Source organism: Aspergillus vadensis, assembly GCF_003184925.1.
Source record: "Aspergillus vadensis CBS 113365 unplaced genomic scaffold BO88scaffold_27, whole genome shotgun sequence".
Classification (NCBI taxonomy): Eukaryota; Fungi; Ascomycota; class Eurotiomycetes; order Eurotiales; family Aspergillaceae; genus Aspergillus; species Aspergillus vadensis.
Genome location: NW_020292065.1, coordinates 506275 through 526547, shown reverse-complemented (window position 1 = coordinate 526547; position 20273 = coordinate 506275). Strand labels below are relative to the sequence as shown.

The window sequence follows — 20273 nt, the reverse complement described above, 5'->3', positions numbered from 1 at the left end:
GTGCCTGGCGAGACTGCTGTGCCTGGCGAGACTGCTGTGCCCGGCGAGACTGCTGTGCCCGGCACCTCGGCTGCTCCTGGAGAATCTACTGCCACTGGTGTCTCACCCGTCACCCCTGAAGAGACTACTGCCACTGGCGTTTCCCCCGTCTCCCCTGAAGAAACCACCGCCACTGGCGTTTCTCCCGTCAGCCCCGAAGAGACTACCGCTACTGGTGTTTCTCCCGTCAGCCCAGAGGAAACCACCGCCACTGGTGTCTCTCCAGTTTCTCCTGAAGAGACTACTGCCACTGGTGTCTCCCCGGTTAGCCCCGAAGAGACCACCGGCGCGACGGGTGTCTCCCCCGTCACTCCTGAAGAGACCACTGCCACTGGTGTTTCTCCCGTTACACCCGGCGAGACCAGCGGCGCAACTGGCGTCTCCCCCGTCTCCCCTGAAGAAACCACCGGTGTCTCTCCCGTTACCCCCGGCGAGACCACCGGCGCGACGGGCGTCTCCCCAGCCTTCACTGGCGCCGCCTCCTCCAACATGCAGCCCGCGGCTGGCTTCCTGGCGGCCGTCATGGGTGTCATGGCTCTCCTCTAAATTGGCTCAGTCCGGTATGTGTGATCTAACGATCAAGCTACTCTTGATCGCGATATCACCCAACTAAGATAACCCCATATTATCTCCGGTGTTACGGTACGGTACGGTCCCATTTAGAAAAATTTGGCCTTTTTTACTGTTTTGTCTATTACTTTACTTTTCTTGATCTCGTTTCGTGATTTCCTCCTTTGGGCTCCTTGCTTGTCAAGTTCCTAACGCATACCGGCCATCCTTGCGTTGGTCTGGAATGTTTCCAAGGGCTTTTTGGTGAGGAGTCATGTATTTGGCTTTTGTGTCAGATAATGATGCTCTAATACATAATAATGCATAATTTGTACTTGTGAAAAAATGATTGAGATAAATTTAGACAGACGTTGTCGTTCGTATTGCTGAGTGGGTCATGTGGTTGAGGTCGTATCGGTCCCGGCGGGTTACGTTGCCCGGAATAGTAACAGTATGTAGCATGACTCGTCGGCTGTAGTCAATGACACTTAGATAGATGGTCATGTGTCGTGATTTTCTCACGTCCCTACGTACCCTCCTTCGCTTCTGGGATTAAGCCAATCCACAAGCCAAAAGTACCTTGCAACATAGAACGGGGTTGAACGGTTAACATTTTGTACTGCCGTGATATTATTAGTTTTACTATCTGTTTCTACGTTCATTTCCCCTGACTTATGGAGTACCTGGTATAGCCATTTCAGAATTGAAACATCTATCTTGATTGTATGGTATGATATAATATGATCTATGGGAAGAGAAGCCAAAGATGCACAGGATGTAAGATATAAGTAAAGGGAGAAAGAAACATGAAGATCGTGAGATATCATCGACGTAGCTTGGCTTTTTGGTCAAACAGACATTGCAGAAGGAAGACGATAACTAAATGTGATATGCAGGTTATATGATTAAGTGCCTACCGCTTTCCCTCCAACTCCTGCTCGACCTCAGCCTTGACGATCTCGCGCACCTGCTCCCAGCCGGCACCGGGGCCGACGGCAGTGACACGGCTTTCACGGTCCTCGAGGCCGATGAACTCCTGGGGCAGGACTTCGGTGAAGTCGTAGCCGTCCTGGCCGCGGAGGGCCAGGTCGACGGCGCTGGCGAACTTGGCCGGGTGGGCCGTGGACAAGGAGATGTGGCTGACGCCAGAGTTACGCTCGATGGAGCGCAGGGATGCGGCGACACCAATGGCGGAGTGAGGGTCTAGGATGTAACCGCCCGTCTTGGAGCTCTTGGCGCTGCCAGGGCCCAAGTTGGACGGGAAGCAGGACTGGTAGGTGGAGCGGATCTGAGCGATGGTCTCGTCGTTGCTGACGCGCTCGCTCTCGAACTCGGCCTGGGCGGCCTGGAAGAGGGCAGGGGGCACGCTGAAGCCACCCTCGGTCTTGAGCTGGTTGAGCCAGTTGCTGACGTTGTCGCAAGCCTGCTTGCGACGCTCGTCGGCCGTGCTGGCCTCGCTGGTCTGGTAGGCCAGGAACCAGAGGAGACGCTCGAAGTTGCTGCTGACCAGGATGTCCATGGCAGGGCTGTGGGTCTCCTTGACGCCGGCACCCTTGCTGTCGCTCTTGCTGTAGGTACCGCCGGTGCGGAAGAAACGGTCGAGGATGTCGTTCTCGTTGGTGGCGATGACGAGCTTCTCCGCAGGGAGACCCATGCGCTTGGCGAACCAACCGGCCAGGATGTCGCCGAAGTTACCGGAGGGGACGACAAATCTCATCTTGTTGTTGTAGCCGGGGGTCTTGGTCAGGGCGAGGTAGGAGTAGAAGTAGTAGGTGATCTGAGCCAGGATACGGGCGAAGTTGATGCTGTTGATGGCGGCGAGGTTGTGGGTGGAGTTCATGTCGGGATCGGCGAACAGGGCCTTGACGAAGTCCTGGCAGTCATCGAAGGTACCCTCGACGGTGAGGTTGTGAACGTTGGCATCAAGGATGGTGGTCATCTGAGCCTGCTGGATGGGCGAAACCTTGCCCTTGGGGAACAGGATGAAGACGGAGACATCCTTCTTGCCACGGAGGCCGTAGATGGCAGCAGAGCCGGTGTCACCACTTGTCGCACCGACAACAGTCAGGTGGTGTCTGTCCTTGCCCTCCTTGCCCTGGTTCTTGCGCACCAGGAAGTACTCGAAGAGGTTTCCAAGACTGGTAGAGATCGTTGTTAGCACCGGGTGTCCTTCCTCACACACATGCGCAGTTCCCAATAAACCTACTTTTGCAGCGCGACGTCCTTGAAGGCAAAGGTCGGGCCGTGGAAGAGTTCGAGGAGGTAGAGGTTGCGCTTGGCGTCAAGTTCAACGATGGGGGTGCGTTCGGGGTGGCGGAAGGTAGCATAGGAGCGCTTGATGATATCCTTCAGATCTTCACTGGGGATCTCGGACTCGGAGATGTAGAGGGACATGATACGGAAGGCCAATTCCTCGAAGCTGAGATCGCGCCATTCCGACTCCCAGCCGGCGGGGAGGGTAGGGATCTCCTCGGGGATGAAGAGACCACCATCGGAGGCGAGACCCTTCAGGACGACCTCCTCGAAGGAGAGCTATTGTTGGAGATAGCCAGTTAGCAATTGACTCCGCTGGAAAGAGGATGGGAATTATAGGCGACGGGGTATGATCAAGGCGGGGGATGTAGCTTACGCCGTAGGAGCCACCGCGGGTGCTCAGGAATCTTTGAGAGAGAGTAGGCGACATTGTGAATATCAATGAACGAGGCAATGGGTAAGTAATGACACAAGAAGGAAGGAGAAAGAGTGATAAAGATGTCTGAGTCAAAGAGGCAATTCGGAAAGATCCCCCGCGGCGAAGGCCGAGGGGAAAAATCCACTTTGGGTTTAGCGCCTCCGACTGCGGCGCCCCTCGCAACCACGTGCCCGCCACCTGCCTGTTTCGGTCAACGAATATGGTATCATTTTAGTTTCTCTATCTCTATCTCTATCTATCTCTATGTACTTCACTGTCCTCTTCTTTAACTAAACTCCACACAACTCCATACATCGTAATTCATCACCATCATCATATCACTGCTCATTCACCAGCACATAACGGTACCGCGCCTTACCCGCGTGCATATCCACAATGGCCTGATTGGCGTCCTTCATCGGGATCTCTTCGATCCAGGCCTTGACTCCCTTCTCGGCAACGAGCTGGAACATCTCACGGATCTCGTTGGGACTGCCGATAAAGGAGCTGGTGGCCTTCAGGCGACGCTGCAGCTTGCCGACGGGGGCCAGGAGAACACCGTCATCAGGAAGTCCGACTTGGACCAGGGCACCGCCCGTCGCAAGCAGGCCCAGGTACTCGGTCATGGGCATCTATATCCCTATTAGTACCCGAAACCCCTAAAGTTATGCGTATAATGGGGTAAAACATACCTTGGTTGAAGAAACAGTGCAGACAATCAGATCCAGAGACCGGGCATACTTGGTAGCCCAGTCCGGCTCATCATCCGTAGCAACATAGAGATCAGCACCCATAGCCAGCGCATCATTGGCCTTGCTAGTCTTGCGGGAGATAGCAACCACTTTATCAGCACCCATGGCCTTGGCCAGAAGCACACCGAAGTGGCCCAGCCCACCGAGACCAATGATACCCACGCGCTTGCCAGGGCCACAGTTGTGGTGCTTTAGAGGACTGAACAGGGTGACACCACCGCACAGCATAGGGGCGGCCTGCGCCGAAGGGATGCTGTCGGGGATTTTGATAACGAAGTGAGACGGGGTGCGGTTGTACAGAGCATATCCACCGTAAGACTTGCCGCCGTTCAGGTGCACATTGTTGTAGGTACCGACGATCTTGTGGGAGCAGTACTGCTCATCACCCATCGCACATTCAGGGCAGTCTCCCAAACGACCAAGGCAGGAGTCGCTCTGCGCACCAACACCCACGCGGTCACCAACCTTGATGCCACCGACAGCCTTGGATCCAACGCGCACGGCAGTGCCGACGATTTCGTGGCCCACGCAGCAGGGGTACAGGGCAGGTCTCTGTTGAGGTTAGTATTCAAGATTTGAAAACCGTATCTCAGCCGATACATAATGGGAGATGCTTTACCCAGCCGCTGCGGAGAGTGTGCAAATCGGAACCACAGATACCGCAGTGAGTGATCTTAATGTCAACATCGGTTTCCTCCCACGGCTTGGGCTCAAACTCCTGCCAGACCATCTTTCCGTCGGCGGAGTCCTTGTCGAGACCCATCCATCCTTCAAACTTGTAATCTTGAGCCATTGTGAATGAGAGAGGGGACAAAGGTATGTCTAGGGTTGGGGTATGACAGGTACAACTAAGTGAAGGGATAGGAGACAACCCCAATTCTTTATAATTTATACGCCAGGAACGACTACAGAGGGGCAACTGCTAATCCATGGATCATTCATCGGTTGGATCGGCAGATGGCCCACTTTGCCAGAGACAGAATAGCCAAGAAGGGAGAAGAAGAGGCAGAAAGGGCACGGGTATTGCGGATATCCCATCGATGGCCTATTAGCCCACCCACTCAAAGTAGTTCTTATGGTCTAGATGGAGTCTTTCCGATAGAAATCTGGCGGAGTCTTGCCGTGATCCGTCGGGTTTGTTTTGCAGCATTATTAATGCTCTTAACCCTATTCTACAACATGTAGACATTGCAGATTTACTTTATTATACGGGAATTAACATTCCAAAATTTATGGGAACATACTTAAAACGAATTGAGTTATTAATTGAAACTGTATGAATACTTTCTAATGCTAGTGGTTCTCCAATTTCTCCAAATTTCCTTCTCCAAAGCCGAACAATGAGACTAATAAATTGGACGGACAAAGCCCCCCACTAAGAAATGAAAAATAAAAGATAACCAAAGTGAGAAGACCGCCCTACAGCTTTAACGACCTTAATTGATTGATTCTATTATCTTCAATATTTATGTCTTAAATTCTCAATATACAGTACACAGTAACACAAATGACATGCGTGGTGTGATCTAACTCATAGACAAATCTTCACGGCCCGATAACCCGCAAGATGAAGAATACGACGCGGAAACCTTGCAGGAATTGGATCTTATCGGGAATCACTTCTAATCAATGCAATCTCGTTCCGAACAAGGGTCCGATTGGGTATCTTTTATCTTTTTTGCCAGATCCAGATTATAGATAGCGATAACTTTCCTACCTTGTTGTGTGCTGTCTGTTTCGCTACATTACTTCTGGCCTGGTATTCCACTCTTATGATCGATCAAAATTATCAAGACAATTAGCTACACTGAGGTGAATAATAGTGAGGGGTTCAACTTATTAGTACACTTCGGTAATAGTCTCGGAACTAAATCGGTGACACGGTACTACGTATAGTTGACCGCTACTAACTATCTATAACTATCGGTCATATTGGGGTGGTATGGCGTTATCTATAGTACTACTTTTTAAGTAGCCTAGGTGTTGCATTGAGCGTTGCATATCCTGGACGTAGTATTATGGGATAGGGAAGGTATGCAGCTTCTGCTGTGTATCTTTCTGGTTATCCATAACTACTAGTCAGCTTATATTGGGGGTTCATGTCAATTGATAGACCCAAGCAATCATTTTTATTAATGGACGACTTTAAAATGCTGCAATGATGCTCGGGAACTCTATAAGGGTTCAAGTGAGAAAGTAATACATTGATAGATTATGCACACCCCGAAAAGTAAGATAAGAATAAAGTATTATACCTCCCTAAGCCATCCCCTCCACCCCCATAACCGTATCAACATCCTTATCCCCCCTCCCACTAACACACAACACAACATGACCACCCACCCCGACCTCCCTCGCCACATCCACCACCTTCGCAATGGCATGCGCCGTCTCCAACGCCGGCAAAATCCCCTCCAACCGACACAACAACTTCAACCCCTCCAGCGCCTCGTCATCCGTCGCCGAGATGAACCTCGCTCTGCCCACCTCCTTCCAATGCGCCAATTCCGGTCCAACTCCAGGATAATCCAGCCCCGCAGACACGGAATGTGTACCGGAGATCTGCCCGTGTTCGTTCTGAAGTACGTACGTCCGCACTCCATGGAACACACCCACCGAGCCAGACCCAGAGGATAAGGTAGCGCAGTGGTGTTCGGGGCCGGTGGTACCATCGCCGCCGGCTTCCACGCCGATTAACTGGACAGACGGGTCTTCAGAGAAAGGGTAGAACATGCCGACTGCGTTAGAGCCACCGCCTACACAGGCGACCACTGCGTCAGGGAGACGATTGATTTGCTGCGCCAGCTGGGTTTTGGTTTCCTGGCCGATGATGGATTGGAAGGTGCGGACGATTGTAGGGAAGGGGTGTGGACCGATGGCCGAGCCGATGATGTAGTGGGTTGTGTTAAGGCGTGTGATCCATGCGCGAAAGGCTTCGTTGACGGCGTCCCGGAGTGTGCGGGACCCGGATTCTACGGGGATGACGGTGGCGCCGAGGAGGCGCATCCGGAAGACGTTGAGAGCCTGGCGGCGGACGTCTTCGGAGCCCATGTATACGGTGCATTTCATGCCGAATTTGGCGCATACGGTGGCGGTTGCTACGCCGTGTTGGCCGGCTCCTGTTTCGGCGATGATCTCGGTCTTGCCGAGTCGGCGGGCGAGAAGGATCTGGCCGAGGGCGTTGTTGATCTTGTGTGAGCCGGTGTGGTTGAGGTCTTCGCGCTTTAGCCAGATGGTAGCGCCTCCGGCGTGGGAGGTGAGGCGTGGGGCTTGGTGTAGGGATGAGGGCCGTCCGATGTAAGGGTAGTAGGAACGGTATTCAGCCCAGAAGGTTGGGTCGTCGATGGCGGCATTGAACCCGGCTTCTAGTTCGTTGAGACATGTCGTTAGGGCTTCCGGTACGTATTGGCCGCCGAAGGTGCCGAAGCGGCCGGGCTTGGATGCTTCTGTTGACTGGCCTGAGACAGGGAGGCTGGATGATGACGAAGATGGGTGAGTGTCCTCTGGGACAGAGTGAGGTTCGGTTGGCTCGATTGTCCGGCATGTAATCTGAGAGCAGTAGTCTTGGATGATAGCTGCACCCTGGCCTGCAGGAGCGTTCGCCAGCTGGGTGATTATCTCACTACCAATGACGGCACCGTCTGCTACAGATGTGACACCGAGGAACTGTTCACGGGTGCTGACGCCGAAGCCAACAGCCACCGGTACTCCGCCAGAAAGATGCTTCACGCGCTTCATCAGCTCCGGGAGATCGTGGCTCAGAGTGCCAGTGACACCAGTGACACCCATTCTGGAGACAAGATATATAAAGGAATCGGCAATTCCGCAGAGAGTTTTCATGCGGTCCTCTGTGGTCGACGGGGCTATCAATGGGACGTAGGAAAGACTGTTCAAAGGATACGTGTCAGTGGTTGGCCAGACAATGCCATGTTGCCTCAACAATTGGTATTAGAAAGGTAACTAACCCAGCATCTCTACACTGGTTCCGAAATCGAACAGCTTCCTCGGGAGGTAGGTCTACAATGATGAAGCCATCCACCCCCGCTGTCCTGCTCGCAGCGAGGAGCTCGGATTCCCCATAACGCATAATCGGGTTATAGTAACCCATGAAGAGAACTGGAACGTGTAGGCCTCTTTGACGGGCATGCTTAACCATCTGCAGCATAGAGGATATGGTGACACCGTTATCGAGCGCCTTAAGGTTCGACATTTGAATGGTAGGGCCGTCGGCAATAGGATCCGTGAAGGGGAGACCGAGTTCAATGACATCTACCAAATCATTAGCACACCAGCGGATGTTGTCACTTATTCAAGCTAGGAATCATTGCATACCTGCTCCTCCAGCCTGCATTGCAAGCATAATGTCTGGAGTCTCTGTTGCCGTAGGGAAGCCAGCCGTGACATAGGTCACAAGGGCTGGCCGGCCCTCCTGCGCACACCGGGCGAAAGTTTTCTTTAGTTGATCCATTGCACGGTAGTAGAAGGAGTTCAATGGATTCCAGTCTGAGAAAAGCGATGAGAGCCATGAGAATGGCTTGATTATTTATAGTGGTTCACAGACTGCCGGAAGTCCGGGCAGGATGAGCAGCCGTGACTCACCCGGACAAGGGAGGGTTTCGGTTCCGACCAACTAGCATTGCTGGCCCCCCGCTAGAATGGTTAAATGCAAAGTCAGCAAGACCGCTGAAGTTGGGAAAAGTTTCCTGAATGCGTTGACCGGGAAAGAAGTGTGCAATTAAGTAAGGGATACGTAGAATAGATCAATGCTCGTCAAGTCCAATGATGAGATGGATATACAGGTGGGCGGAAACACCCAGAATGTCAAACAGGAGAAAAACAGATAGACAAGAGTAGTATCAAGATAGACCCCAAGCTAGAGTAACGAAAAATAGATCTATATTCGGCATGCATCAACAGAATTATGTGTGCTTTTGGCTCAACCTTCCCGCACCTCTGATTCAGCTATACGAAATCGTGCGCCATCATACAGACATGGCTCATTGCGCTCAGAATAACGACAAAATATCCTCGTTTGTCTTCTTTGGTTGGCTTCCTCCAGGAGGTGGTGAAGCCATGCCACCTCCAGACAGGTCCAGCCCCTCAAAGCCATTCATCAAGTCTGCACCAGCACCACCAGTGGGAGCACCGCTCCCGCTAGCGGGGGCGGCGGCGGCGCCATCGCCAAACACTCCGAGCAGGTCATCCAGGTTGTTGCTTCCAGAAGGTGCCCCTACGGCCGGAGATTCCACCCGCACGGGCGTTCCAGCAAGGCCTTCGAGACCTGACATCCCAGCGCCCGGTTCTTTCTGCGCAGATGCCGGCGCGGTGCCATCGAAGTCGATATCCAACAAGTTCTCGACATTGCTCTGGGCTTGCGGAGGCGGAGCACTGCCAGTAACAGCTGCTGCTGCCGCCGCTGCCGCCAACGGATTCTCTCGAGCGTTTTGGATTTGTTCCCTAAAGTTTTCATTAGCATGGATTCCGAGTAACCAGCTTTGCAAAGCAAGTGTAAAACATACTCGATGGCAGCTCTCTGTACGGCATCTGCACCAAATCTGCCCTGTCCAACGAATTGCTCCGGAGGCTTGTGGTAGACAGATGCGAGAGTGGACAGTTCGCCCAGTAGCTGATCGAGGAGATTCGGGGGAAGAGACTGGATTGTGGTGACGATTGGCGGTTTGTCAGACAGTACAATGTTCTTCGTAGCATTAGGGTCGCTCGTGTTGGACAGCAAACGCCAATACACGTAAGCCCTATCGCGGACATCGGGGTTGTCATTCTCAGCCGTGGCCGCCTGCAGCACTTTCTGGACAAGCCCCTGAGCCTTCTCGGGCCGCTTGAGGAAGAGCTTGACGACAGCGGTCAAGATCTGCAGCTGGGTCTGCACAATGGATTAGCAATGGTCGAGAGGCTTATTGGTAACAACAACAAACCTGAGAGAACTCTTCATTGAAGCCTTCCACGAAACCAGCAAGAATGTCACCTGCGTTGCTGATCTTCTCCGCATACTGACCAACAATCCAGATGAGCGCAGCCCGAGCATTAGGTTCATCCAATTCGTCGATGCACTTGCAAAGGGTGGGGATAATTCCTTCGTAGCCGGGATATTTGCGGAAGATGTCCTTGATGACAACGATCGCCTCTTGCACCACATAATTGACCTTGGTGTTAATGAGGTCCAGCAGGGTGTTGACACACTTCTCGCTGGCGCTCTCGATCTTGATGGCGACTTGACCGATAGCTTTGACGGCGCGACGCACAAAGTCCATATCTACCTCCAGCGCGTACTCCTTTAGCTCTGCAAGGAGCTGGTCGACGTTGCGGTCGTTCGCTATGCGGACCATGATCTCCAGCTTCTGGAACTTGACGTAAGGTGGATCGTTGTATTTGCAAAAGAAGACCCGCAGTTCCTTGTTCAAGATATCAGGCTGCTTTTGCAACAACAAATCAATGTTCCGTAAAGCCACATACTGGACTTCGGGCGCCGACGACACCAGCGTTACTGAACGTCATACATCAGCAAGTAAGTCGGTCAGCAGAATCGAAGGTTATCTTACCAAGCGGGGGAGCCATCTTCTTCAGGTAGTTCTTTGCAAGCTCATAGTTGACGTTCCTCATATGGAGGAATACCACCTTAACGGCCGCCAGGACAACACTGGGGTTGGCATGTTGGAACTGAGGAGCAACCCTTTCGCAAATGTGTTCAGATTCAGTCACTTCGTTGGTTCTGTACTCGGCCAGAGTAGTCAAAATCGTGACTCGACCCCATTCCGTGCACTCGTTTAAGGCCATAAGAAGTTTGCGCAGAGTGTTGGAGGTCACCTTGAGGGCTTGCGTTTCAGGGGCAGCGTGGTAGATTTCGGACAGTGCGGTGACGGAGTTGGCGACAACCATGGGGTTAGGATCACCAATCATCTCTTGCAGCATCTCCAGGAAGCCGTTTTCCAGGCACATAGCGGGGTTCAGGTCGAAGAGCTTCGCTACACAGATCGCGGCGGTCTTCCGGACATATGGCGACTCATCGCGAAGCGTCTTGCGGAGGGGCTCCTCCATATAATCCACCATCTTGTCCACGCGGATACAACCCATTGTCCGGATCGCGAGAGCCCTGATGAGGGGGTTCGGGTCTTCGGAGTCTTGTACGAAGGTGTTGACGGCGAGAATGCAAAGGTCCGGGTGAGATTTGGCGTAGTTCCTGGTACGTAGCGAGTGTTTAGTAGAGATCACTTGGAAAATCAAAGAGCGAACACGCACATGAGATAGAGGTATACTAGTTTCTTCTGCTCGAGATCGCTGGTCGCAATGTTCTTGAGGACATCCGGAAACAGAGCGGAAACGTCCTTGCCCAACGTCATGGCCATGATGGTCTTCTGAATGGACTCCTTCCTATGCGCGCATCAGAGAATGTGTCATGGGCTATCGGCGGTTCTGCATAGGCAGATTCAAGTCGACGTACCGTTCATATGCATACTGAGATCTGTCGAGAGGTCAGCAAGATGTCGGTCAGCGATCGGGCACGGGGCACACCATACACAAGACCAGCTCGCAATTCGAAGGTCTCTCCTTTTCTGGGGACCGCAAAGGCCCCCCTGATCTTACTCATAGCCATGCTGAGCGAAACCGGGCTTCAGCGACGACGGGGTCGCGCCTCCGCAAAACCAGATGGGATCGGAAGTGGGAATGCAGGAGACTGCGGGGAATTAATGCGAGGCGGCGAGAGCTTCAGGGAGAACCGGACACCGCAGCAATCCGGCACAGGATGGACGGACGAGTAAGATGAAACAAGACAAGGTTGAAGGAGAGAAGAAAGAAAGTATAGAAAAAGACCCTTAAGGGAGGGAAGAGGGGGGTGGATGGGGGGAGCAAGAGGGCCGGGCAGGAAGTGGAAGGAGGACAGATACAATCAGGGAGTCGAGCGAGTGAGTGTCTGGACCCAACACTAACTTAACCTGAGCCGCTCTCTTTGACTTCCCCGGTTTGGCTTCCCCGTCACCACCACCACCACCACCGCCGCCGCCGCCGCCGCCTTCTTCCGTCTTTCTTTCTTTCCTTCTCCTGACAATCAGCATTAGTTGCTACCAGAGCTATGGTATGTAGCTTGACACTACCCCCTCAAAAGCTACCACTCACCTCTCCATCCTAGGCCAATCTACCCAATCTCCGACGCCTATTTGTCGAGGCTAGAACAGAGGCGGAAGAGAACGAGTACTCCAGAACAGCGGTAAGCTCTCGCGAGCTAGGTGTCGCTATACAATGATTCCATTACTGACTGACATGCTATACAGTTCTACAACCTCGTCCTCTTCATCTCTTCCGTCGCCGTGTTTAGCTTGGTGGCCCAACGTATGGGCGGAACAAAGACAGGGAAATAAGGCGTGGTGTGCCAACATGGACTATTCAATTATCTCGAGTGTCATTACGACCCACAGCCTGCGCCAGGCAGATACTGCGACAGCTAAATCATGCAGCAACCCGCACATTGGTCATCCCGCCATCTCAGTCCGTTTCCTCTCCCTCGCTCTCTAGAAAGGCCAGACTCTTCCGCCCGCGATTCAGCCGCCGCTTAGGTCGACTATCATCACTGTTCTCGCTGCCGCTTTCTTTACCCCATCGCTTGGCTCCTTCTTGAACCATCTCCAGATCAGCTTTGAGTTCACGCTCCTCGCGGATACGATTAGCCTTCTCAACTGAGTAGCGACCCTCCATGCCTGCGTCTTTCAGCATGCCCTTGAGGTGATTGATCTTCGCTTTGGGCGTATCGTAGGGAGCCAGCTCCCGTGCCCACATCTTGCGGATCCCACACTTCAACAGCCAGCCTTGCAACCGCTTGATTTCCGCTTGGTTCGGGTCTATATCCGCATCCTTTCCCTTCGCCGTTGTCTGTTTCCTGCCCTTGCGCGGGGGCGCCTCGGCACTTTTCTGTCGCTTGCGGTTTGGCTTCGGTTTAGGCTCCTCGTCTAGGACAACTGAAAGTTCGCTCTCAGAGTCGTCTTTTGGTGTCTCTTCGGCCTTCTCTGGTTTTGCCCCTTCTTCCTCATCGGAATCTTGAACGTAGTCTTCAGAAGCCTTGGGCGATGGCTGCTTCTTCGGTGTTGCCTTGGTCTGTTTTTTGGGGACCTTTTCTACCTTGTCTTCATCCTCGTCTGGTGATCCGTTGGCTGCATCTCCGTCATCGGATTCCGAAGCGCTTTTCTTCTGACGCTTGCGCGATGCCGATGGCTTCTCAGGTCTTGTTCGTTTGGCAGGCTTTGCGTCTTCGGAAGCAGATGAAGCGGCATCTTCCTCGTCATCCGGCACGGCTTCCTGGGTAGCTTTCTCTTCCTCCTCCTGTATACATCAGCAAGTCAGTAGACGATCTTCACAAACATTACACACTCTCAGCCATCGCACACTATGAACAACAGAATACCCGCAGACTTACCACCTGATCCTTAATGATCTGCTCACTCCTTGTCTTCCAATCCCCCTGAGACTTGTAAAAGCCTTCTTCCAGCTGGAGCTCCTTCTCCGCAGCCAACCGTACCCGCTTCACCGTCAATTCTTCCATTTTGCCCGACTTGTACACCTTCGTAACCGCATCACGCAGTGCCTTCTCCAAGACATCATCCGCAGGTCGACCAGACGCAGATTCAGCGTCCGACTCGGGCTCCGAACTCGAAAGGGCGTATCGTGGCGCCATTGCGCTTGTGTAACTGTATGGGGGTATATGGCACTGCGTTGCGATAACCTCAACTGTCGCGTGGTACCTAGCAGGAGGGGACACGGCGCTAGTTAATTAGCTAGTTCGATAAGTTACCGATCGCGTTCTGGCAGCACTTCTGATGATCTCGTCAGGCACAGAAGCTTATTTCACTCGCAGTCGATATTCAAGCTAGGACGCGTACTGACGCGAAAAGGACAAGTTAACTAGTTGATCAATCAGAGTGTACGGATTCACGAAGCTTGGACGTCCCCATCATTCCATTGCTCAAGGCAAGGCACAGGCGGAGCAGCGGAGATAATTCGGCTGACAAAGCAGGCACATGGCAATTCTAGAAGCCGGAGGGATTGGACGGAGACATTCTTTTGTCGCATTACCAATCAATCACCATCAATTCCCCAGGATTTGTCTCTTAAGCTCTGTCGCGGACATTGCTCCTTCGTGTCTCTGCCCTGCTCGGAAACCAGAAACTACAGTGTACATACTACTTTTCCGAACTGACCAATTCTACTCGGCGCTACTGCCTATTTCTTCTCCGCATCGCATCCGAATACCTTCATCCACCTCCACCAGGATAAATCAAACCACCTGCATAGCCCACAATGGCAGACACAACACCACCATCAGACACACAAAAGCACCTCTTCATCCACCAGCAACAGCAACACCCCGCTACACCGTCCTCTTCGACCCAACAACAACCCACTCCAACAGCGACAACAAAAGATGACTCCGTCCCCGCAGGCATGACCAAACTCCCCAACGGAGTCATCCTGGACAAAGACGGAAAGCCGTACGCCTTTCCCCATTCCCTTCCGCTCCCCCATAACCCCTCCCCACTAACAAAATCCATGAATAGATGCCGCCTCTGCACCTCCGCCGCCTCCTGGCGCGCCCTGACCAAACAAGCCAAATCGACCCCCACCACCAGCACCAGCACCATCCCGAAAACCCTCACCACCACACCCGGCTACACAGACTGCCCACCAGACTCGGAAGCCCTCGGCCGCTCCACCTGGACGTTCCTGCACTCATTGACAGCGTCGTACCCGGCGCAAGCGTCCAGCGAACAACAGTCCGAGATGCGCCAGTTCCTGGGGATATTCTCGAAGTTGTATCCGTGCTGGGTGTGTGCGGAGGACTTCCGGACGTGGATGGCGGAGCCGAGTGGGGAGAATCAGCCCAGGTTGGGTGGACGGAAGGAGTTCGGGGATTGGATGTGTAGGGCGCATAATGAGGTGAATCGCAAGTTGGGGAAGAGTGAGTTTGATTGTAGGTTTTGGGAGGAGAGGTGGAGGAAGGGGTGGGGGGATGGAAGGTGTGAGTGATTTTTTCTTTCTATTTCATGTGGGGGATGGGGGAGGGAGTGTATGAATAGATTATAGATATAGACTACTACTGCTGCTGCTGTGTACTATACTAAACATTGGGTGACGGATCTCTACTCTGCATCTGATCATGATATGATATGATATGATAATACTATCTCACCTCTTTATCTGTACAAGAACAGTTCTGCAATAGAATAGAAAAGAAGAAAAAGATAAGAAAAGAAAAAAGTATATCAAAACAATAACAATAACAATAAATAGATGAATGAATATACTAACGTCGCTGGAATTATGAATTTCACACATCGGGACAATCCAAAGCAGGAGAGCTTCCTCCAGCCATGGGCGCCAACATTTCCTCTCCAACCAGAATCCATCCTCCCTTTTCCCCCACCAGAGAAAGCCCATTTCTATCATGTTTGCACATTGAGACGGGGAATTACAAGCGTGAAGAAAGAAAAAGGAAAGCCGTCACATCTCGTCATCATCCTCAGTACTGACCGGGGACGAACAAACGCAGCCCGCTGGCCGGCGCACCGATCTCCGTCACCTGCGAGATCCGGCACACGGTGCCCTTGTACTGCTCGTGGTACTTGGCGCCCGTGAACGGGTCCGACACGCTCGGCGAGCCGCCGTAGATCGGTGTAAATGAGGCAGCACAGATATCGAACTCGGCAAACTGGTCGAACTCGATGTCGATCTTGTCCTGCGGGCTGCGCTCGCATTGCGCCTTGATCTTCTTGGCCTATTTCATGAGTTAGCATTTCGAATCATCAACGGGGAGGGCATGTATTGCTCACCTGTTCCAGAAGCTTGGGCGAGCCACCGTTAGCCAGCATGCGATTGGCAAAGCTGAGGGCCGAAGAGTAGTTCTTGTTGGCAAAGGCCAGCTTCATGGCAGCCATGAGCGCCAATTGCCGGTGTGCAACCTCCAGCTTGGGGATCGTGAAGTAAGCAGAGAGCTCGAGGCTTCGCTTGAGGTTGTCGGGGGTATCGGTGGGGATGGAACGGCGCTCCAGTTCAATAGACATGGCCAGGATGTATTCCCGAGCGGTCTCAATGATCTTCTTCGCCTGCTCAACCTCCGCTTCGGATGAGACAGTGTTGACCAGGACAGAGTTCAGGATGTTGCGGAAGATCCGCACGCCATCTTCCAGCTTGTTGGCCCGCATGGCGGCGTAACCCTCCTGCAGATCCACGTTGGCGATTGTCTCCAGGTCCTTCGGGATGATAGGCAGGACCTTGCGGCTATCCGTCTCGTCGACAGTGCGGCGGACATAGTTGACCAGCGGGGGCAGGCCAGTGGTCGCCGGGAGGAAAGTCTTGGAGGCCTTGTACACCTCCAAGAACCGCGGCTTGAGAGGGGCAAAGTTGACCGCTCCGACTTGACGGTTAAGCAGTTGCATAGCAGTCTCGAAGGAGCCAGCAGCGACATGGTCGGCTGCCAGAGGGGAGTTGCGCGCCCACAGGTCGGCCTCGGTGCTGCCTGCACCAGCCTCTGCGCTGTCCACGTTCACAAAGTCAACGTCCTCCTCGACATTGATCTCGTCTCCCATGTCCCAGCCAGCAACGTCCTCTTCCTCATCCTCGAGGGTGTCGCGTGCAGTGATAGCCTCGTCCTCCTCCTCAGGCTCAAACTCGATCGCCGCAGCCTCCTCGTCGCCGGCGCCGACCTCTCCAAGAAGGGCCTTCTCAAAAGAGGAATGACCAGCAGCCTTGACAGGCCAGTTGGACTTGAAGGTGGGAACAATCGGGTGGGGGACCCGTGCAGGCTCTTCGATGGAGGGAAGGGTGATCTGGTCCTCGGTAAGCCCGCAGGCCTCGAGGATCGACTCAGCCTCTTCCGTCAGTCCATGAGACTTGGCGGTGAGGTATGCGAGGGGATCTTTGACTGATTAGCGAAACCCGTTATAACTGCTAGTATTGGACTTACATTGGTCAACTTCCTTGAACATCTGAATCCGGTCTTCAACGTCGCCACGATAGATCGCATTCTGGAAGCGCGAGGTGAAATCGCCACGGTGTTCGGCAATCTTGGCCATTCTTGACAGCTTCTCCTGGTCACCAGTGGAGAGGTACAGGAAAGACAGCTTGTCAAAGTTCCTTTGCTTCTGGTAGGCCATCTCAACCGTCTGGTGGTTACCATGAGCCAAAGCCTCGGCTCCGAGTCTGCTCCACAACTTGGGACGGTCGAGTTCCCTAGCCATCTCAATAGCCACCTCCAGGTTGCCGCACTCCAGCGCGAGCTCGAAGCGGGTCTGGGGGTCTTGTACGAACTGCAGCGCGATCTCAGGGTAACCCTTCTTCTGCAGGTAGGAGATGATACTTTGACCGACCAAGCTGGAGGTCTTGATGATCTGAAGCATTTCATCGTAGTTCCTCTTGACAAGGGCAAGCTTGAAACGGTACTCGGTAGGGTCAATCTCCAGAACGCGAGGCTTGGCATTACGATCCAGGCAGTAGACATTGCGACCCTTGACCTTGACGAGGTAGACCGTCTGGTCCAGAGTGCGAATGATACCGTTGTCACTGCGAATCTGTCAGTATGGGAAACATTCACCACTTGTAAGGAGACATACCCGTTCAGAAGGGAGTATTTAACGTGGTTCAAGGTGGAGTAGAGAAGGACGCCAGCGTCATCCCAGGCTGCGCTCTTGATCCGGATCGTTTCGTGCAAGCTGCTCACCTGCTCAAGGGACTTGGTCACAATAGTGACGTTGTGCTTGCTGAGCAGAGCAGCGTAAAGGCCGTCGTTGGACCAGACAACATACTTGACACCGCTCACAGCGAGCTCCGCAAGTTGCTTCTTCTGCTGGATGTCGAAGAGGACAACGTTGGTGGGCGTGATGAAGAGCAGGCATCCAGTACCGCCAAAGTAGATGTCAGTGGTGCCAGCCGGGGGCTTGATCGATTTCGTGGTCGAGTTGCTCAGGTCCTTGATGTCCACCTGTTGGTTGCCCTGGCTGAAGACGGCGAATCGGTTGCGGGCAACAAAGACAGCAGAAGAGCCCTGACCACGCTTGACATCCGTAGGCTCAACGGCACCAGTGGCATCGCGCGGAAGGTGAATCAGTTCGTACACGCCACTATCGGTAGGAGAGGTAACCAGGATGGCACGTTCAGCGGGGTTGTACGAGAGGGTGCGAGGCGGCACCCAGGGGGATCCGAGCTTGCGCAACGACAGCATAGGAGGGGTCTCGACGTTCTTGGCGAAGTCATACGACTTGACGTGCTTTTCCTTAGTGATGTAGAAGAGCTGGTTCTGGTAGACGGCCGAGGCAGGGCGCTCACGCTCCAACTTGAACACCATGACACCGGTGTCGTGACCAGCAGCGAACAAGTTGATCTCCGGGTGAGCAGCAATAACCCAGAAGCGGTCCAAATCGCGCTTGAACGACTGGACGGATGTGCGCTTGTTCAGATCCCAGCACCGAATAGTCTTGTCCTCACCAACGGAAAGGATCAGGTCCTGGTGTGGGTGGAACAGACAAGCAGAGGCATTCTGGAAATGTCCACGGCAAGTGTCAACTTCCCATGCCTTTGTGTCTAAACATCCGTGTCAGCCTGATATCCATATCTCCATAACCAGTATCTCGACGTACCACTCATCCTCCACAGCTTGATGAGACGATCGTCACCCGCGGAGACAATAAGGGGCAGGGTTGGGTGGAAAGACACCCAGTTGACACCCCGGTCGTGACCCTCCAGAACGAACTTCACCACCGCATCAGTGTTTCCGAACATATCTGCCTGGGCGGGGTTGGCGCGGGCCATTTGGTCTTCGAAGGACATGGAGGTCGGGGCCGAGTGCTTCTTCCGCAAACCCGAAATATCCCAAATGCGAACCGACTGGTCCAATGAGGCGGAGGCGATGAGGTCTTCGGTAGGATGGAACTGCGCGCACATTACATAGTGGTTGTGGCCGGTCATGGTGCAGACTGTGAAGCCATTGTCAGCACCCCTCGGGACAGGTGGCCAGATTCCGACTTACTCAAGGAGCGGTTCTGCCAGTTCCAGATTCTGATGGTCTGATCGTCCGAGCACGAAAGGATCCATGGCAGCTCGTGGTGGAAAAATACCGTCCGCACGTAGTCCAGATGGCCATTAAGTGTGAACATGCAACGACGGGTCTGGTAGTTCCAGACCTTGATCTTGTAGTCGTCACCTCCGGAGACGAAGAGGGGCTGTGTCGGGTGGAAGTCAATGCCACGAACGGGGCCATCGTGTTCTTCGAAGCGATCAATGAGGGTTCCCATGCGGTAATCCCATAATTGGATGGTGGATGAATGAAGGGATACTAGGATCCATGGCCTGTTCGAGGGTCAGCCGAACTTGTTTGCGACGCGTTGAATAGGACAATTGTCCACTGACCGCTTGGGATGGAAGGCAATTCCCTTTGCGCGGGAGGATTTGGATTCAAACTAACAAGTAGAATGATGATTAGTTCCTGTTCATGAAAGCAGCAGCAGCTCCGCGGCGATAGGGGGGAGCTGGCAATGGGGAGGGGATAGCGGACCTTGGTGAGCATGTTTGGGGAGGACTGCATGATGAAGGAGGGTTGGCCGGAGCCGCACCATAGAGAAGCAAGCTCCGCACACAGGTATTAAGAGAGGTCAGAAAGGCGACCACCGCATCCACAACAACGGCGGGAAAGAATGGGCAAAGGGGGGAGGACGGGGGGAGTTCGGAGTGTCTGGACTCAGTCACTCTGGGCAGCTGGTGGTTCCGTCTTGGATGGCGGTAAACGTGGACTTATTGTGTCGCAGCCAATAAGCGAGTCCCGCGGGCCAATGATGGGCCCGGCGGTGAGCAGCTGCCAGGCACTTCTTTTAGGCTCTCTCTTACATTCTGGGGCAGACATTACAGTGATCTAATTTCCCTGGGGGACTTAGTCAAGCTGCACTTCTGCCTCCTTCACTCCGGTTCGAGTGGAGTTCGGCGGAGGTTATTCGAGTGTGATCTCACTCTCCCCTTCTCGATGCTTCTTCGGGATCTCTCCCCCGTCGGGCTCCTCCCTCCTCTGGACCCCTCAGAATGGAATCCGACATGATTCCTCTTATCTTGGCCATTTCTGTCTGCTACAACAAGCGGTTGAAGCCGTGGTTGTGATATCTCATTTGTCTTATATGTTCATACATCTAAATCAATGGAAAAGCGTCATCGGGTGACTTTGTTCGCTATTGAATTATCATCATTTCCATTTCGCAACGCATGCGCGGTTTGCGTCACGC

General features: G+C 53.4%; 8 protein-coding genes across 8 annotated transcripts; 2 read left to right on the top strand and 6 right to left on the bottom strand.

Moving 5' to 3' along the window:
- Window positions 1–48: 48 nt before the first annotated feature.
- On the top strand, window positions 49–585 carry BO88DRAFT_419023 (uncharacterized protein; the record flags this gene model as incomplete). Its single annotated transcript, XM_025708374.1, has 1 exon — window positions 49–585. A coding segment is annotated over one exon (537 nt), but the record flags the coding sequence as incomplete, so codon positions are not given.
- Window positions 586–1268: 683 nt separating this feature from the next.
- Window positions 1269–3339, bottom strand: BO88DRAFT_408053 (threonine synthase THR4). The gene is made up of 3 exons (XM_025707611.1): window positions 3218–3339; window positions 2795–3120; window positions 1269–2726 (listed from the first exon to the last, which is right to left on the bottom strand). Exons 1-3 carry the CDS (start codon window positions 3269–3271, stop codon window positions 1502–1504), a joined length of 1605 nt encoding a protein of 534 aa, XP_025558917.1. The 5' UTR covers window positions 3272–3339; the 3' UTR covers window positions 1269–1501.
- Window positions 3340–3528: 189 nt separating this feature from the next.
- Window positions 3529–4838, bottom strand: BO88DRAFT_396355 (NAD(P)-dependent alcohol dehydrogenase). Its single transcript, XM_025705240.1, has 3 exons — window positions 4631–4838; window positions 3952–4563; window positions 3529–3891 (listed from the first exon to the last, which is right to left on the bottom strand). The coding sequence occupies exons 1-3, from the start codon at window positions 4802–4804 to the stop codon at window positions 3598–3600; spliced, it is 1080 nt and encodes a 359-aa protein (XP_025558916.1). The 5' UTR covers window positions 4805–4838; the 3' UTR covers window positions 3529–3597.
- Window positions 4839–6270: 1432 nt separating this feature from the next.
- Window positions 6271–8536, bottom strand: BO88DRAFT_396352 (tryptophan synthase; the record flags this gene model as incomplete). The annotated part of the gene is made up of 3 exons (XM_025705239.1): window positions 8344–8536; window positions 7977–8280; window positions 6271–7897 (listed from the first exon to the last, which is right to left on the bottom strand). Exons 1-3 carry the CDS (start codon window positions 8477–8479, stop codon window positions 6271–6273), a joined length of 2067 nt encoding a protein of 688 aa, XP_025558915.1. The 5' UTR covers window positions 8480–8536.
- A 49-nt stretch (window positions 8537–8585) lies between these two features.
- BO88DRAFT_408051 (putative AP-1 adaptor complex subunit beta) lies at window positions 8586–11906 on the bottom strand. Its single transcript, XM_025707610.1, has 7 exons — window positions 11544–11906; window positions 11468–11488; window positions 11266–11397; window positions 10569–11206; window positions 9945–10513; window positions 9531–9892; window positions 8586–9468 (listed from the first exon to the last, which is right to left on the bottom strand). Exons 1-7 carry the CDS (start codon window positions 11618–11620, stop codon window positions 9018–9020), a joined length of 2250 nt encoding a protein of 749 aa, XP_025558914.1. The 5' UTR covers window positions 11621–11906; the 3' UTR covers window positions 8586–9017.
- Window positions 11907–12507: 601 nt separating this feature from the next.
- Window positions 12508–13964, bottom strand: BO88DRAFT_396345 (putative transcriptional regulator; the record flags this gene model as incomplete). The annotated part of the gene is made up of 2 exons (XM_025705238.1): window positions 13433–13964; window positions 12508–13338 (listed from the first exon to the last, which is right to left on the bottom strand). The coding sequence occupies exons 1-2, from the start codon at window positions 13688–13690 to the stop codon at window positions 12508–12510; spliced, it is 1089 nt and encodes a 362-aa protein (XP_025558913.1). The 5' UTR covers window positions 13691–13964.
- A 349-nt stretch (window positions 13965–14313) lies between these two features.
- Window positions 14314–15039, top strand: BO88DRAFT_349874 (flavin-linked sulfhydryl oxidase; the record flags this gene model as incomplete). The annotated part of the gene is made up of 2 exons (XM_025703474.1): window positions 14314–14504; window positions 14571–15039. The coding sequence occupies 2 exons, from the start codon at window positions 14314–14316 to the stop codon at window positions 15037–15039; spliced, it is 660 nt and encodes a 219-aa protein (XP_025558912.1).
- Window positions 15040–15173: 134 nt separating this feature from the next.
- BO88DRAFT_408049 (coatomer subunit alpha) lies at window positions 15174–19749 on the bottom strand. The gene is made up of 8 exons (XM_025707609.1): window positions 19559–19749; window positions 19414–19463; window positions 19034–19353; window positions 18645–18980; window positions 17622–18588; window positions 16976–17571; window positions 15843–16927; window positions 15174–15787 (listed from the first exon to the last, which is right to left on the bottom strand). The coding sequence occupies exons 1-8, from the start codon at window positions 19586–19588 to the stop codon at window positions 15533–15535; spliced, it is 3639 nt and encodes a 1212-aa protein (XP_025558911.1). The 5' UTR covers window positions 19589–19749; the 3' UTR covers window positions 15174–15532.
- Window positions 19750–20273: the final 524 nt, after the last annotated feature.